General features: G+C 37.2%; 1 protein-coding gene across 1 annotated transcript; it reads right to left on the reverse strand.

The window, feature by feature from the left end:
* Positions 1-15,784: 15,784 nt before the first annotated feature.
* RTL3 (retrotransposon Gag like 3) lies at positions 15,785-18,064 on the reverse strand. Its single transcript, XM_027535403.1, is given in 5 exon segments — positions 15,785-16,112; positions 16,268-16,854; positions 16,856-17,347; positions 17,673-17,992; positions 17,995-18,064. Coding segments are annotated over 5 exon segments (1,797 nt in total).
* Between the last annotated feature and the right edge of the window lie 448 nt (positions 18,065-18,512).

Here is an 18,512-nt window from a genome sequence, read left to right on the forward strand (position 1 = left end):
GTCAATTGTTATTGTGTTGTTCAGTCACCAAGTCCTGTCTGACTCTTTGTGACCCCATGGGCTGCAGCATGCCAGGCATCCCTGTGTTTCACCATCTCCAGTAGTTTGCCCAAGTTCATGTCCATTGAAATGGTGATGCCATCCAACCATGTCATCCCCTTCTCCTACTGCATTCAGTCTTTCCCAGAATCAGGATCTTTTCCAATGAGTTGGCTGTTTGCATCAGGTGGCCAAAGTATTGGAGCTTCAACTTCAGCATCAGTCCTTTCAATGAACACCCAGTACTGATCTCCTTTAGGATGGACTGGTTGGATCTCCTTGCAGTCCAAGGGACTCTCAAGAGTGTTTCCCAGCATCACAGTTCAAAAGCATCAATTCTTCAGTGCTTTGCCTTCTTTATGGTCCAACTTTCACATCCATAGATAGCTACTGGATAAACTACAGCCTTGAAGAAGGAAATGGCAACCAACTCCAGTATTCTTGCCTGGAGAATCCCATGGATGGAAGAGCCTGGTGGGCTACAGTCCACGGGGTTGCAAAGAATCAGACACGACTGAGCGACTTCACTTTCACTTCACTTTGACTATATACTAACGCATATATATATATATATGGAATTTATAAAGATGGTAATGATAACCCTGTATGTGAGACAGCAGAAGAGACACAGATGTATAGAACAGTCTTTTGGACTCTGTGGGAAAGGGAGAGTGTGGGATGATTTGGGAGAATGGCATTGAAACATGTGTAATATCATATATGAAACGAATCGCCAGCCCAAGTTCGATGCATGATACTGGTAGCTTGGGGCTGGTGTACTGGGACGACCCAGAGGGATGGTATGGGGAAGGAGGAGGGAAGGGGGTTCGGGATGGGGAACACGTGTATACCTGTGGTGGATTCATGTTGATGTATGGCAAAACCAATACAATCTTGTAAAGTAAAAAAAAATAAAGAAAAAATAAATTTATAGTAAAAAATAAAATAAAATATTAAATGGTGAAAATAAATAAATAACTTTAAAAAATAAAAATAAAAATAGTTTAAAAGGTAAAAAAATAAATAAAAATAAAACTTAGCCTAATCCCTATAGATTCATTCGAGTTATTGCCTTTTTCAATAGCTCATTCCTTTTTATTGCTGACTGGTATACCATAGTATGGGTGTACCACAGTGTGTTTAACCATTCACATGATGAAGAGCATGTAGTCTGTTTTCATCCTTTGGTTATTACAAATAAGGCTGTTGTGAATATACATTTCCATTTTTCTGTAATTGCCCAAGAATGTAATTGCTGGATTGTAAGATAAGTGTGCTTGTTCAATTTTCTGGAAAACTATTTTCCAAGATGGCTGCATAATTCTGCCTTTCCAATATCAATGTACAAATGATCTAGTTTCTCTGTATCTTTGAAGAATTTGATGTTGTCATTTCCTCTTTGCCATTCTGATGGATGTGGTTTTAATTTAATTTTGCTTGTGACTGAACAAATTTCCATGTGTTTACTTGCCATCTGTATATCTGTATATCCTCTTTCTTTTTTGTTTATGTATTTTGCCTATTTTTTAATTGTGGGTTTTTTTTTTTTTTTTTTTGCTGTTGAGTTTTGAGAGTTTTTTTTAAAAAATATATATTGTAATTAGTTTGCCAGATATGCCTTTTGCAAATATTGGAGTGGCCAAAAAATTTATTCGGATTTTTCCATATGATCTTACAAACTTTTTGCCAACTCAATACTTTCTCCAAGTCTATACTGGTCTTTCCATCCTCTTACCATGAGCTTTCACAGAGGAAATGTTTTAAATTTTGATGAGATCCAATTTGTCAAGTTTTCCTTTTATATACTGTGCTTTTGCTTTCAACTCTAAGAATTATTTGCCTGGCCCCATACCCTGGAAATTTTCTCTTACAAATTTTTCTAAAAGTTTTATAGTTGTATGTGTTATATTTAAATCTATGATTTGTTTTGAAATATATTTTTTAAAGGTTTGCTTTTCTACCTTCATATATGTCCAACTGCTCCAGCACCAATTTATCTGTCCAAAATTTCCAATTTTGTCAAAAATTAATTGGGCATATTTGTATAGGTCTCTTTCTGGGTCCAATTTTTGTGTGTTGATCTTATATATTGTGACCTTGCTGAACTCACTTGTTAGTGCTGGAAATGTTCCATAGGTTCTCTGGGGCTTTCTTTGTAGACAATCATGTCTGCAACTGGAGGCAGTTTTATTTTTTCTCTTCCAAGTTGTATACTTTTAATTTATTTCCCTTGCCTTATTGCAGTGGCTAGAACTTCCAGTATTATGTCAAATAAGAGTGATGAAAGTGGATGTCCTCTACTTCTTCTTGATCTTAAAAGAAAAGCATTCAGCCTTTTACCATTAAGTATTGTGTCACCTGGTAAAGAATCCACCTGCAATGCAGGCGACCCCTGTTCAATTCCTGGGTTGGGAAGATTTTCTGGAGAAGGGACAGGCTTCCCACTTCGGTATTCTTGGGCTTTCCTGGTGGCTCAGATGGTAAAGAATCCACCTGCAATGCATGAGACCTGAATTGATCCCTGGGTTGGGAAGATCCCTTGGAGGAGGGCAAGGTGTTCTTGCCTGGATATCTCCATGGACAGAAGAGCCTAACTGGTTACAGTCCATGTGGTCCCAAAGAGTTGGACATGACTGAGCAACTAAGTATTCACAGCACATTACATCACCTGTAGGGTTTCTTTTTTATTTTTTACTTTTCTGTAGAGTGAGTGGAATAAAGATATTCTTTATTAATTTGAGGAAATTTTTGTCTATTCCTAATTTTCTGAAAATTTTTATCATGAATAGGTGTCACATCTGTGAAGTAAAATTTTCTAAAAGTCCCACAAAATTTTTAAAGTAATATTAAGTTTAGTATAGTATATCCAAAGTATTATTGTTTTGGTATATGCTGTTCCTGCTGCTGTTTAGTCACTAAGTCATGTCTGACTCTTTGTGACCCCATGAACTATAGCTTGCCAGGCTCCTCTGTCTATGGGATTTCTGAAACAAGAATATTGCAGTTGGTTGCTATTTCCTTCTCCATTTTTGGTATATAATCAATATAAAACTATTAATGAGATATTTTACCTCCTTTGTGTACTCAACATTAGAAACCTGGTTTGTATTTTACACTCACAAAACATCTTAATTCAGACTAGCCAGTTGTGGCTAGTTGCTACTATATTGGACAGCGTGGGTCTAAAATGATAAAATCTCAAGATGGAAGCAGTTCAACATATTTTAACCACAGAATTTGAGTTGATCTATTTTGTTTTTCTCTCTTCAGTCTTTATTAAGATCCCATGGTGAGCAGGATGGCATAGTTCATCTGAACACTGTGAGTTCTCAAGCCAAATGAGTAGTACAGTATAACAATTTTTATGCTTATGAAAAATTAAAATTTTTTTAACTATTTATGCTTTTCATTTTCTTTTTTTTCCTTTTTTAAAAATTTTATTTTATTTTATTTTTTAACTTTACAATATTGTATTGGTTTTGCCATATATCGACATGAATCTGCCACAGGTATACACGTGTTCCCCATCCTGAACCCTCCTCCCTCCTCCCTCCCTGTACCATCCCTCTGGGTCATCCCAGTGCACCAGCCCCAAGCATCCAGTATCATGCACCAAGCTTTAAAACTATACTTTTTTTTAAAAAGTATAGTTGAACATGTAGATTTTATTAGTCTGATATAAGGGAATCAATAAATATAGAAATTATAGCCATATTTTATCCAATTTAGTCACTAGTATAGCTAGAGCTCCTGGATTAAGTATATGAGCATAAACTAAAATTGTAGGATATCAGTGGAGTGGGTGGGATGACAAAAATCTAAAATTATAAACCTCTCAGCAAACAGCTGTATAATTTGGGATAAATCCCTTGACCTTCTCAGTCCTCAGTTAACCCATATGGAAAATAAAGGTCTTAAGGACCCTTCCAATTCTAGGACTATAACAAAGTTCTTTGACCAAACTTCTTTGATCATGCATTCTATCAATAAATATATTTGAGGACTCTAATATATGCCAGGCACCTGCATATAGACAATCATTATTATTTACTCTTTCTTTATTGGAGCTGGGTCACAAAGATTCGGACACGACTGAGCGACTGAACTGAACTGAACTGAACTGATATTCTAGTAAGAGAGAGAGATAGAATTAAACAAATAATTACAAAACTAAATTCAGTGATGAAACTGCTACAGGGTGAAAAATTCAAAGTCATTTAACCTACTGGGCAGAGGGAGGAGATCAGGAAAATATTTCCTGCCATTTAAGCAGAACATATTAGTTTTTTATCCCATTGTTAATTTATGCTGAAAGCTAAAATGTCAGCATAAATTTAAACATATTAGAGGTGATATTCTCACTGCCTGTAAAGTAAACATGGTACTCAAATACAGAAGACTTTTCTCTTTGTGGACAGAAAGTATATAATGTTAATAATGGTAAAAATTATTCTGAGGAAAGCAACCAGAATGTTTGTTGTCAGGTTTTGAAATATGAGATGTAACAGTCAAAGGGACTGGGTTTTTTTTTTTTTTTTTTTTTTTTTAATCTGGAGACGGATTGGGTTTTGGTGGAATGATAGAAAGGTAAGCTTATTAAGATAGATGAAATGTTGTCACAGGGCAATGGCAACAATTTTGTTCTGTGTGATCCCAAGGAGGAAACTATAGAAAGAAACATATCAGAACAATCTAAGAATAGTCAAAGGGGTTCATAGTTAGGGTACAGAGATTGGGGGAACTGAAGGAGATTAAAATTCGAACAAGTGTGCTGAATTTGATTATCTTCATAGTTCCTTTGAACTTTGAAATTCCAGTAAATTCAATATCATTTAGGGAGATGAAAAACCAATGAAATCCATTAGATTGCTTTCTTTAATTTTGAAAGTGGAATACTGACAAAATTTGGACATTGAGTAGGAAAAAACCTAGGAGGTAGAATTTTAAAAGTCAATAACTCAGAGAAAGCCTGGAAACTATCTAAAAACTCAGGATACATAAGGCTAGAGATCAAAAGTACCAAGAACTTGGAAAAATGCAAACAACCACAGCATAACTACCTGGTCAAATCAAAGAGGTGATTGCAGGGAGAGAAGGCATTTCTTAAACACTGGAAAGAAGGTCCCAATTTGGAGAACAGGGAAGCACACAAATTGTAGGGCTTGAGGGGTAAGGAATTTCCGGGAATCCAGAATGGGATAGGAGTGTGACCAGGGAGACTTCCAGATGAGGCAGAGAATTTAGAGGTTTGGGGATCTGTTTCAGAGTGGGACAGATGGGTGCATGTCTCTGTCCTTCATTTTATCATTCTAATTTTTACTGTTTTACCACTCCCCAGTCCTGGCATCTCCCCAGTGAAGTATCTCTCTTTCATTTTCAAAGTATATTATTATTTTTACACTTATTTTAAGAAAACTTCATTTCATTTTCTAAAGTTAAGTAACAGAGAAATTGATTAAACCTTTGTCCACTACTCTTCAAAAATCTTGAATTATTAAAGGCAGTTTTGACTTGTGTGTTGATTCTTGATTGAATTTTCCCCATTTTAAGTCAATAGCACTTGATATAAAAAAAGGCTCTGTTTTTAGTGCTACTGCCAGGCTGTGCTTATAGTTGATGGGTTTAAGAATGGGGAAGGCAGATAATCAAAGATCTCTGTTTCTCTGGTCTATTTACAGTTGTGGTGTCCATTGCCTTCATAGTTCCTAAAATGCGAAGGTTGTCTCGGAAATCAGAGTATCTGCTTTGGTGTGATAGTAGGGATAAAAAGGTGTTTGAAGAAGAACACCAAGAAACCCTTTGCTTGACTGAAATGAAAAGAGTGGATTGTCAGGTGAATACTTTAAGGACCTGTAATAGTCCTATTGAAGATTTATTCCAAACCTAACAGGAATCATTCTTGACTCCTTCCTCCCACCCAGCTCCCTCCTTAGTGGCACCCTGGATCTGAGTTGCTTCTTTATTTAAAACTTCATATGAACCATCCACCTTTATAATTAATAGTTAATGAAAAAATTAAAGAAACTAGTATCAACAAATATTATAAAAAATCTATTAGAGGAATATCTTACATACTCATTTCATAAAATGTCAAGATGATGGATATCAATAATTAAATTATGAGTAGACATCAACATTCAAAAAACTAAGATCATGGCATCAGGACCCATCACTTCATGGCAAATAGATGGGGAAACAAAGGAAACAGTGACAGACTTTGTTTTCTTGGGCTCCAAAATCACTGCAGATGGTGACTGCAGCCATGAAATTAAATGAGGTTTGCTCCTTGTAAGAAAAGCTATGACCAACCTAGACAGCATATTAAAAAGCAGAGACATTATTTAGGCAACAAATGTCCATATAGTCAAAGCTATGGTTTTTCTAGTAGTCATGTATGGATGTGAGAGTTGGACCTTAAAGAAGGCTGAGCACTGAAGAATTGATATTTTCAACTGTGCTGTTGGAGGAGACTCTTGAGAGTCCCTTGGACTATAAGGAGTTGAAACCAGTCAATCCTAAAGGAAATCAATCCTGAATATTCATTGGAAGGACTGATGCTGAAACTGAAGCTCCAATACTTTGGCTACCTGATGCAAAGAGCTGACTCATTGGAAAAGACCCTGATACTGGGAAAGATTGAAGGCAGGAGGAGAAGGGGATGACAGAGGATGAGGTGGTTGGATGGCATCACCAACTCAATGGACCTGAGTTTGTGCAAGCTTCAGGAGATGGTGGACAGGGAAGCCTGGTGTGCTACAGTCCGTGGGGTTGCAAAGAGTTAGACACGACTGAGTGACTGATCAACAACAACAGACATTCTCTAATTCATTTATCAAATATCTTCCTGGCATGCCTGGTATTCCACTGATAAATGGCTCACCCAGATGTTGGCAGCTTGTAGTATATTAGAAAGTAAGTCCCATCATTTGAGATTTCCCTACTTGATTTGTTTTTTAGCAATTCATTCTTAAAGGAAAATAATGAGCAACTAGTACTGGGCTTGTTACTGCCAGTCTTGGGCACTTCTAGGCCCTCCAGGTCAAAGGGAGGCCATTGTATACTATCCAGCTGATGACAAGAAGGGATGAAAGCTATTCTGTGCTTTCTAGCTGTTTCAAGAGGCAGAAATTTGTAATTTTTTTTTTTGAAGCCTTAGAATATGAGCCCTGGTGAAGTGAGGAAACATACTTCTCAGTAAGTATAAAATGACCTAATTCAAATTTGGCATCTTTGTACTTGAGTTAAGATGAATTAAAACAATTTCTTTATTGCCATATCTCAATTAAGAAATGGTATTTTCCCCTGCCTTCCAATTATAAAAAACAATATCATATTTGGATGATAATTTATAGATTCTAAGATATTCTCACTTTTTTTTGCCTTATTTGGTATTCTCAACAGCCCCATGAGGGAGGTCTAAATCATCATTTTGTAAATGGGGAAATAGATTTGGAGAGATTAAGGAAATTGAGATTTCACAGTTGTAAAAAGACAAAGCTGAAGTTTATTAAAACCCAAGTATATTGACTACAAACCTAGTGTTCTTTTGAGGTATTGATCTTCTTCTCTGTCAAGGGCAAAGAAACTCTGAAACTGAAATAGTCAAGTCACACAATAAGTAAATGTCAAAGCTAGCATACTCAAATTTTCAAATTTAACTCAAGATAAGGACTTGAGCATTGGCAGTTTATCAAGGAGATGAGAAGCAGGAGTAAGGGAGCAGGGAGTACAAGACAGTATATCTAAGAATCTTTCTAAAAAAAAATAAACTTTTGAATTCATTGATTTTTTTTCTATTATTTTTCTGTACTTTGTTTCATTAGTTTCTGCTCTAAATGTCATTATTTCCTTCCTTTTGCCTTATTTGAGTTTAGTTTGTGGAGTTTTTTTTGTTTGTTTCTTAAGGTAGAAGGTTGAGTTACTGATTTGAGATCTTTCTTCTTTTTCTTCCATTAAAGATTATTACTAGATATTGAATATAGTTCCTTATGCTATATAATAGGTCCTTGTTAGCTTTCTTCTTTATTAAAATCTGTCTTCATGGTGATAAATTTCCCTCCACTGGTTTTTCTGCATCCCATAAGTTTTGTTATGTTTTCCTTTTCATTTATCTCAAAGGGTTTTCTCATTTCCTTTGTGATTTCTTCTTCTAATAATTGGTTATTTAGAAATGTGTTTAATTTTCACATACTTATGAATTTCTCTAATATTCTTCTGTTATTGATTTCTAGTTTTATTCCATTAAGAGAACAAACTTTGTAAGATTTCAATCCTTTTAAATTTGTTGATGGCTACTTTATGGCCTAGCATATGGCCCATTCTGAAGAATATTCCATGTTCACTTGAAATAAACATATTCTACTGTGGTTGGAATCAGTGTTCCAGAAGTCTAGATGTGATATCTAGTGGTTTATAGTGTTGGGTAGTATGTTTTTATTTGCAGATTTTAACAGTGTTTTCTCTTTTACTTGAAAAACCAGTAAACAGGAAACAAGTTGATAAAACTTTAAAAAGGCAGGACAGTCCAGGTTCGATGCACGATACTGGATGCTTGGGGCTGGTGCACTGGGACGACCCAGAGGGATGGTATGGGGAGGGAGGAGGGAGGAGGGTTCAGGATGGGGAACACATGTATACCTGTGGTGGATTCATTTTGATATTTGGCAAAACTAATACAATTATGTAAAGTTTAAAAATTAAATAAAATTAAAAAAAATAAAATAAAAAGGCAGGAAACTACTAGCCAAAGCAACATATAAAATGAAAATGAAAAAATATTTCCAACTTGAGTTCATATATTAAAATTCTTTTTCTTTTAAAATTTAGTTCTTGTGAAAAATAGTGTTTAATAAATTATAAACATTAAGAATAATTCTGCTTAACTTCTTATTCAATTAATTAATCATATTTATTGAATATAGTTAAATTGACACCATATACATTAGTAAAATTTAAAGGAAAAATACATTAAAGCGGAAAACAGAAGATATGCATTTTAGATCTGGCTCTGTTACTAACTTGCTCTATGGCCTCCATGGAGAATCTGACTTCTCTGGACAGCAGTATCTGTATCAGTAAATATGGACTATTCCAGCTCTAGAATTCTTTCTATAGGTCTGAAAAAGCATGAGGTTTGAGACTGAGAATTGAGTTTCTTTTAGAACTTCACCAGTTTCTCCAAGTAACTTTTTCCTCTCTAGGACTTGGTTATTGGATCTATAAAATAGGTATAATAATATACACCTTGCTAGGTATTTGTTAAGTTTGAATGAGATTTCATAGGTAAAGTAGCTAGCACAGAGTGTGGTGAACAATAGATGATTGCTTGTTAAATGTTTACTTTTCTTTATGAGTAATAAAAAAATAGTAGTGATAATAATGATAGTTGCTGTGCATGTCTGTACTCTTTTAAATGATAATCAGAGTTTTCACATCTCATAGAGAGGAAAAGTATTAATTCTTATGTAATTTTGGTAATTTTTATAGACTAGAAAGTGCGAGGTAATAGTGGAAACTTTCTAGAATACAAAATACAAAAGAAAGTTTCAAGCTGGTGTACCTTTTAATTTTTAATTTATTCTTTGTGCAAAACTATATCCCTTTGGAGTTAGGCAGCTTTTAGAGCAATGATAACACTCTAACTTATATCTGGGCTTACAGTCTTGATATTTATTATCTCATTTCATTCTAATTCAGTATCTGATACATAGTAGAAGTTAATCATAGAGTTTATTGAATGACTAAATTCCTCTTGCAATATTTTACTAAGTAAGGCAGCAAAGATAACATCATCATAATCTTTCCTATGAAGCAACTTAGCCTCAAAAGAGAGGCTAATTAACTTACCCAGTGCCACAGGGCAAGTTATAAATTAAATCTGATATTTAGATATCCTGACTACTCCTTGCTCCTCACTTAACCTCATCACATGTGCAAATTAAAGTTTCTTAGCCCTTGCCTGTCTATACATTCTCCATATATAAAACAATATATTTATTGTTTTAAAAAGGCTTTCACAAAGTTATTATATTAGTGTGAAGACTATTTCTGATCTGTCTTTCTTTTCCATATGGAAAGGCAGTGAGGAAAAAGGCTTATTATTGCAAGCTATTAATGATTAATTATGTGTGAGTATTTGGTTATTTAGATTTCCAACAGGTTAGCAGAAAGAAAAAAGTCCAGAAAGAGAGGAGAGCTGGAGAGAAGACAGAGAGTAATAGAAGGTGGCCGGGACTGCCAATTTCTGGTGCTTTCCATGTCAGGCTTCTTGTTTTCTACATTTTATTTTAGCTTAATTATTTCAAAACTTTTGGAGCATAATAACATTTCTCACTAAATATTGTTAATTCTTAAGTGTTATTTTATTTTGCCTTGTGCCTAATTGATCTCTCCTTCATTGCTACAAATACATGTTTAATTTTACAACGGGAGGCAGAGTTGTAAAAGTAGAAGTTGAAATATGGAAATTCCCTTCAGTATTCACCTTTTTAGTGCCTTTAATGATATTGGCTTTCAACGTTATTTTCTTCCAATAATCAGAAGAGTTTCTCTAGTAATGCAGCTGGTTCACTTGTTGTCTATTATGTGGTATCTGTGGTATAACTGACAGGAAAAAAACAATATGAAAAGGCTAAGAAAAACAGTGAGCTCAGCTGTAGAGTTTCAGACATTCTGTTCTGTGTGGTTGTAAAATTTCATGCTTTCTTTTTCTCATGTGAATTCTATGTTACCAGATATCCTGTACACATATGACTATCCTGAATTTCCATCCCATATCCTATTTTTCTGTCCCATATCCCATTTTTATCTGTATCAGAGGATATAATGGTCCTCCCATTTGAGCCAAGTAACACACTTCGTACTTGACTACTGTTGGCATGTGTTACTTCTCCCCTCTCCAACTAACCAAGTTAGAACACATCCCATATTCTCCAAACTAAAAACACTTCATCAAACTTTCTCACATATTAGAATCACTGTGAAGCAGATAATAAGTGAAATGAGAGTCTTGTTAGTCATATTAAATGATGCTAGCAATTGTTTCCTAAATTTGACCTTTTAACTTTCAATTATTTTTTACTTAGAAATCATATAAACTGGAAATGGAGTGATAGCAGTCGCATGAGTTTTAATTTAACTTTCTTTTGGTGTGGGCATAAATATTAACCTTGTTCTGACTTGTTTTCTCTAGGTTGAGCTAAGTGGATGAAGAAAAAAGCTCAGACCAATTATATTATAATTTAGTTAATATGCCCTGGGAAGGAAGTGGCATTTTAAATAATATAATATTCTGGTAAATAGAGTGCTGGTACATATGACAAGAATTATTATTACTATTTCAAATACTTTAATTATACTAATACCAAAATTACTTAATGAAATATTTATATTAAACATAATTGAATCTTGCTTTTTGACAATATAGAGTGCCCGGCATGTAGAAAATACTTACTAGAGGTGTGTAAAATTGAAATTAAATTAGCCTGTGTTTTCATACAATGAAGGGGTCTTTGGGGTCATTATTACAAACATAAGTTACTATAATACCATTTATTTATGCAGCATTTTCAACTTTCTAATGCTTTTTAAATTTTTAATTAAAGTTTTAATTGAAATATAGTTGATTTACAATGTGTTATTTTCTGGTTTACAGCAAAGTGATTCATATATATATATATATTCATATTCTTTTCCATTATGGTTCATTATAGAATACTGAATATAATTCTTTGTGATATACAGTTAGACCTTGTTGTTTATCTCATAATGCTTTTTAAACACAAAATATTTCATTTGATGCTTTCTCTAACTTGGTTGGGTAGGTAAAAGAAGTATTATATTACTCATTTCATAAACAATATGAGTTGTATAGCTAGTAAGTGATAGAATTAGGAATTTATTCTTAATCTCCTGGCCTCTAGTGTTCTGACTCATATATTGCCCTTGTTATTTAATATTTGATATCTTGTAATAAGCTGAATATTATATTAATAAAGTTTAAAATAATTTATCCTTAAAAAATCTTTTAAAAACGTAGCTTTTTTTCCTTTAATGAAGAAGAATTTTTATTTTATTTTTTAAATTTATTTATTTTAATTGGAGGCTAATTACTTTACAATATTGTAATGGTTTTGCCATAGCTTTTGAAATATACAGGTAGTTTAAGAACTAGAGCAATGTATTTGATTTGCATAATAAAATCTGCCATGCAGACAGTTGCAAATACCTAAATCACCTGGTCCAAAAGTCCGGTACAACCCAAGTTCTAATTAAATGGTAGATATTATTGTTACCTTTATCAGCTTGTACACTGTTTCAATTTGGTGTATTTGTTACTACATATTTGATTTTATGCTAGTTGTCTGTGTGCTGTGTGCTCAGTTGCTTCAGTCATGTCCGCCTCTTTGCAACCTATGGACTGTAACCTGCCAAGCTCCTCTGTCAATGGGATTCTCCAGGCAAAAATACTGGAGTTGGTTGCCATGCCCTTCTCCAGGGGTTCTTCCCAACTCAGTAATCGAACCCATATCTCTGTCATCTCCTACATTGCAGGCAGGTTCTTTACCCACTGAGCCACTTGGGAAGCCATGTCTAATGCTTGCTAATTTTTTTCTCCTTCATCACATGGTAAACCTCTCATGTTATACTTTATACACACTGTCCATAGTACCTAGCTCAGTCTGGGCCATGTATTTGAGTTTTAACTACTGGATTAGAACTGTGGCTTCTGGTGAAAAGAACACTGGATATGGAGTCAGGAGATCCAGATAGCAGTAAGTTATCTCGATTAAGTATCTTTCCTTTCTCTGAGCCTCCTCAACGCTTTCATTTGTAAAATTTAGGAAATAGACTTCTTAAGTCTTTTACAACTCACAAATTCTATGACTCTACGATTAGATAATGGATCTTTTTCCTGAAACAAAGAATTGTACTGTAGTCAAATAAACCTCTAAAGCCAGATAGAAAAATATAGAGCCCAAGTAAGTTGACAAACCATCTCATTTTTCCCGGAACTGTTTCTAGTTTTAACACAGCAAGTCCTGTGTCCCATGTATCCTCTCAGTCCTGATAGCCTCAGGTATTTTGGCAAATGGTGTTTTTCCTTTATAGTGGCTTTAAGCATTTTTGTCTTGAATTCTACATTGATAGATAGTGCTTGATTTTGGTGGTAGAGATAAGCAATTGAGTGAGGAAAAAAAAGTAAGAAGAGCCCATGATATATAAATGAGCACCCCTCTCTGGTTAGTGGTAATTCAATGTCACTGAATCAATCACTTTGGAGAACTTCTCTGTACAGGGCACTGTATTAGGCTATGCTGTCAAATGTAGGCATGTAGAAGATTTCGTCTCTGTGACCCATGCTATCTGTGTGTGTGTTGGAGGGGTAGGTTGGGGGTTATAGGAGATACACCTAAAAAATGTCTCCATATACCTCAAGATGGTATATGATGATTAAATGTGTTAAACTATTCAGGGAAGGAAGCGGAGGCCAGTGAGAACTAGACGAGGTAGAATTTAAGGTTTCAGAGGATTTGGATTAGTTATGGAAATGGCTATTCAGACAATCTAAGGGGTGGTACACACACTGCTATATAGTGCACAGGTCCTACAGGTAAATAACTGTTCATGTGGGTCCAATGTCCATGAAAAAATACCATTAGTTCAAAAAAGGAAGTTCTCCTAGAGATACAAAAGGGAAGTTTGTGATAATGAGGAGTTTGGGGTGAGATCAAGGGAACTGGGGAAACAGAACTACTATGAAATGATCTCTACAATTTTTCTTCTGAGTTTTCCTCTACTTTTTAGGATTATTTAACTTAGGTCTCTGCTGCCACAATCTTGTTTGTTTCTCACCACTGCATTATGGATATTCACATGCAATATAGGAAAGGGCACAGGCTTCAAAAGCCAAAGAGGCCTCTACCAACTTACTAGCTTTGTGACTTTGGATGAATGAACTAGCTTTGCTGGAGCACTGTTTGCTCATTGACGAAACAGGAGCAAACATACCTACTTCACTGGGTTGTTTTAGAAATAAGTAAATAATTAATGTGCATAACATGCCAGACATTGTTGCTGGAAGATATTACAGGCTCAATGAATGGTAAATTCCTCACCTGTCTCCTTCTAGGGTTCAGTTCAGTTCAGTTGCTCAGTTGTGTCTGACTCTTTGCGGCCCCATGAATCGCAGCACGCCAGGCCTCCTTGTCCATCACCAACTCCTGGAGTTCACTCAGACTCACGTCCATCGAGTCGGTGATGCCATCCAGCCATCTCATCCTCTGTCATCCCCTTTTCCTCCTGCCATCAATCCCTACCAGCATCAGAGTCTTTTCCAATGAGTCAACTCTTTGCATGAGGTGGCCAAAGTACTGGAGTTCCAGCTTTAGCATCATTCCTTCTAGGGTTATGATCATATATTTGTTTACTTGTCTAAGTAAGAGGCAAAATCTCCTTCAAATGGCCACAGAAAGACTCACAAAGGAGTGTTCGAAATACAGAGGAAACATATTCTTCATATTTGTGGAAATCCCTTGAGACCTGGAGATTCAACCCCCTCTACCCACACTCCCAACCCTGTAGTTCATCTGTTTGTGTGATTTAAGTTGGGACATTAGCCCCTCTCAAGTCCATAAGAACACAAGTTACTTTCCTTGACTTGACTCTGTGTGTCATGCAAGCAGCCTGTCTAGCAGAGCAGATATACTTGGCTACTATGATCTGCAAGTGTTGAAAGCTGATTCCTTCCAATCTGCTCCTGTGCACCAACAAAAACACATTAATAGGTGTAAACTCTAGGGCAAATTTCCCTGCTGCAGGGAATAAGATCTTGTCACTTTATCAGGAAATCTTGGTTACTGATGGATCTCATTATTTTCTCCAGGGTCTTTCTTTGTTTGGTTAATTTATGAAGTCCAAGAAGTGTGCTTTCAAAGCTGCTCAATGTCTCTGTCTTCATGCCCTTAATTTTGTAGGAATTCACCCTTCCTCTCACCCCTGCTCTCAGCAGCTCCTAACTCTCATCTGAATCCTTTTCAACCTCCTTCTAATTTTCCCAAACCCTCTTCTAAACTTTCCCTCTATCCTCTCTCTAATCCCTCCATTTCTCATTCAGTCTACCTCCACTCCAACCAGTCCTCTGCTCTGTCCATCCTCCTGTACCCCATCACTCACTGACATGTCACTACTCCTGGAATGTTCAAGCTTTGAGACTTTTCAATTCCCTCCCTCCCTTCCTACTTTCCTCTCTCCCTCCTAATTTACTTGTGTCTTATTCATTCACTCAGCTAAACCAAGAAATAATTAAAACACTAGTAGAATTTGCACTAGTTTATTGGTTTTTTAAAAAATCACTTGCAAATTTATTTTCTTTATTGAAAATATGCTGCAATTGTTGTGATAAAGAAAATCTTGATAAGGAAAAAATCAAGTCAATATAACAACTACATTTTTAGATGTTAGTTTCTATTATCTTCATGCATATTGTTAGAATAAATTGTAATTAAAACAGGCCCACATTAATGTAGGGTTCAAAGAAGGGGGCATGAAGGATTGGTGAAAAAAATGTAATTCAAAGTTATCAGGTTCAGTTCACAATCCGAGGCAGGGTTGTTGTACAGGTAGCCTTAGTTCATTGCCAGAGATTCAGTGGAAGATTCTGGGAGCAGCAAATGCTGATGACAGCTGAGGTTACAAAAGATAGGTTTCTTGGAGTAGTCACTAGGACAAAGAATCTACCCAGCAATTATTTCATCATGATGTCTTCTATTCCACCTGTGCCTGAAGCAATTGTAGTGACAATAACAGGATGTAAAAGATATAGTGTGGGTACTCTACTCGATGTTAGGATCATGTGTTTCAAGTGGATTCCAAGAATCAGAGGGTACCTTGGTGCATGAATAATGTCAAACTGGAGCTCTTCAACATGGTTTCCAATTTTAACTTCAACAGGTGGTGTTTCCTTGGTTATAGGTCCATTAATCAATGTATGGCCATCTACAGTTTCCAGCATCAGAGAAAAGATGTTACTGCGAATGGGCAGCTTCTCTTGAGGAACCACAGAATGGTCAATGCTGTTTCTGTAGGAGCCTGAATCCACTGTAGCTTGCTCAAAGAGCTGTCGTCTTCCCGGTCGGATTTCAACGGTAAACCATAGTGTATGAAATATGGATACTGGAAGTGAGGGGGATGAATATTTGTAGATTGGCCTGCCCGGGTTCCCCCTTACCACAGGGCCTCGATGTTTCCCACCTGCTGGGCATGATGAAGCTTGACAGGGCAGTCTCTGGTGAAATGACCAGGATGTCCACAGTAGAGGCACAAGTGGCCTTCACGGCAGCGGGCTCGATCAGCTTCATTGAGGTGTTGGTGACAACTTGAAGCCTGCACTGGCTGGTTTTCAGCTGGTAAACTCTTGAGTCCAGCTCTCTCCTCAGAGGGACTTGCATCTTGTGGACTTGGATCAGGTTTACCACTTAGCTTCTCTTCTAGGGAGATGCATTGGGTGATCAGATCAGACAGATTGGTAGCTGGGCTTGTGTGAGACAGTTCACTTCAGATAGAACTGGCAAACCCTTCCTGAAATTGGATTCAGAGAATGCTTTCACCCAAATTTTGTTCTTGAATAATGAGGTGGAAGTGGGTTGCATACTGGTGGACATGGTCTTCTTGTTGGCAGAGCTTAGGGATGTGGTGGTTGGCATCTTCCATGTTTTCTGGATTGTCAAAAGTATCCTGAAGCACTTGCATGAAACTTTCAAATTGCTCCAGCAGGGGGCTTTGGATATCTGCTAACAGCTGGAACCACTAACAGCTGGAACAACTTTTCTTCTTTACCTAAGAAGTAGTTGCCAACAAAGCTTACCAGAGCTGCTTTGGTGGGATACAAGCACCCTCTGACTCTCATGGAACTCTTCAATTGAACCAGAAACTCAGGAATCTTCTGGGTATCCCTACTGAAGGCTAAAGAATATTCTAGGAGGAAAGCTTCATCCTTTAACTCATTGGAAGACTGTGGAAACTCTGAAGCTGTTGTTGTTTCAGCAGCTGTTAGACTGTCCAGGGACTCCTTGGATGTTATGAGTCCTAGGAATTCCTGGGCATGTTTAGGATCCTGGAGCTCCTGGGGAGCAGGAAACTCAAACAATTCCATGTGTCTAGAGGTATCTTGACATTTTGGTGCCTCCTGTAGCTCCTGGGCATTTGAGGGGTGCCAGGGCTCTAATTTCTGGGGCTCCTGGCCTGCTGGGGCATTCTGGGTATCTGGGGACTTCTGATCCTCCTTGAAATTTGGAGGTTTATGGTCCTCCTGCAGAGAAGGCAATGGCACCCCACTCCAGTACTCTGGACGGGGGAGCCTGGTAGGCTGCAGTCCATGGGGTCGCTAAGAGTCGGACACGACCGAGCAACTTCACTTTCACTTTTCACTTTCATGCATTGGAGAAGGAAATGGCAACCCACTCCAGTGTTCTTGCCTGGAAAATCCCAGGGACGGGGGAGCCTTGTGGGCTGCCGTCTATGGGGTCGCGCAGAGTCGAACACGACTGAAGCGACTTAGCAGCAGCATGGTCCTCCTGGGCCATTGGGAGCTTCTGAGGCTCCTTGGCCTCCGAGGGCTTTCAGGATCTCCAGGCTCCTGAAAGTTTGTAGATTATTGGAGGTGCTTGGGGATCTTGGGTTGCTGGGGGCTCCAGGCACCCTGGAGATGCTAGGGACTCCAAGGACTTTTGGGGATCCTGAAATGCTGAGGTCTCCCAGGTTTGGAGGTCCTGAGACTCTCTGGGCTTTGGGACTCCTCGACATCTGGGGGCTCTTGGGGTTCCAAGACTGCTAGAAAATCCAGGGGGCTCTGGGAGTCTCTGGGTCTCCTGGAGTGGTTCATCCTCCTTGGCTGCTTGGGGCTTCTGGAGTTCTTGAATGAGGGACTGCAAGGCAGCATTTTCCTCCATCAGCTGCTGACTTGAGCCTGCAGAATTTCATTCTCTGATTTCAGAGCAATATAGGATGCTGCTAAGTCCTCCATCATCTTTTAAGGAAATGAGGTTGGTTTGGCAGTTTGCTGCTGAGAGAGTAGGTGAGTGCTTGTGAGGTCTTTCTAAAAGCTCCTCACAGGCAGATATCAGGCTCCGTGAGCTTTCCAGAAAATGGGGATCTGTGTCCCACCAAAATTGATTAACAAGCCTCTGGAGCTCAGAAAAGGGAGATATTAGATACACTGTGAAGAGAGTGTGATCTGAGGATCAGAAACTGTGGAAAGCACTCATTAGAAATAAATAATAAGAAAAGTTGCCTGACGGTGCTGGATTTCTTTTACTATAGGCTTATATTCATGAGCTGGGTCATATATGCTAGCTCTGACCTCATGACATCTTAAGACAACATCTGATCAAGACTGTGTATTTATTTTGCATTCTTCTTTTGAAACTGAACATTATAATAGAAGCAATTTCCCCCTATTCTTTCCTGTTTTATAT

This window comes from Bos indicus x Bos taurus, chromosome X (genome assembly GCF_003369695.1).
Source record: "Bos indicus x Bos taurus breed Angus x Brahman F1 hybrid chromosome X, Bos_hybrid_MaternalHap_v2.0, whole genome shotgun sequence".
Taxonomy (NCBI): Eukaryota; Metazoa; Chordata; class Mammalia; order Artiodactyla; family Bovidae; genus Bos; species Bos indicus x Bos taurus.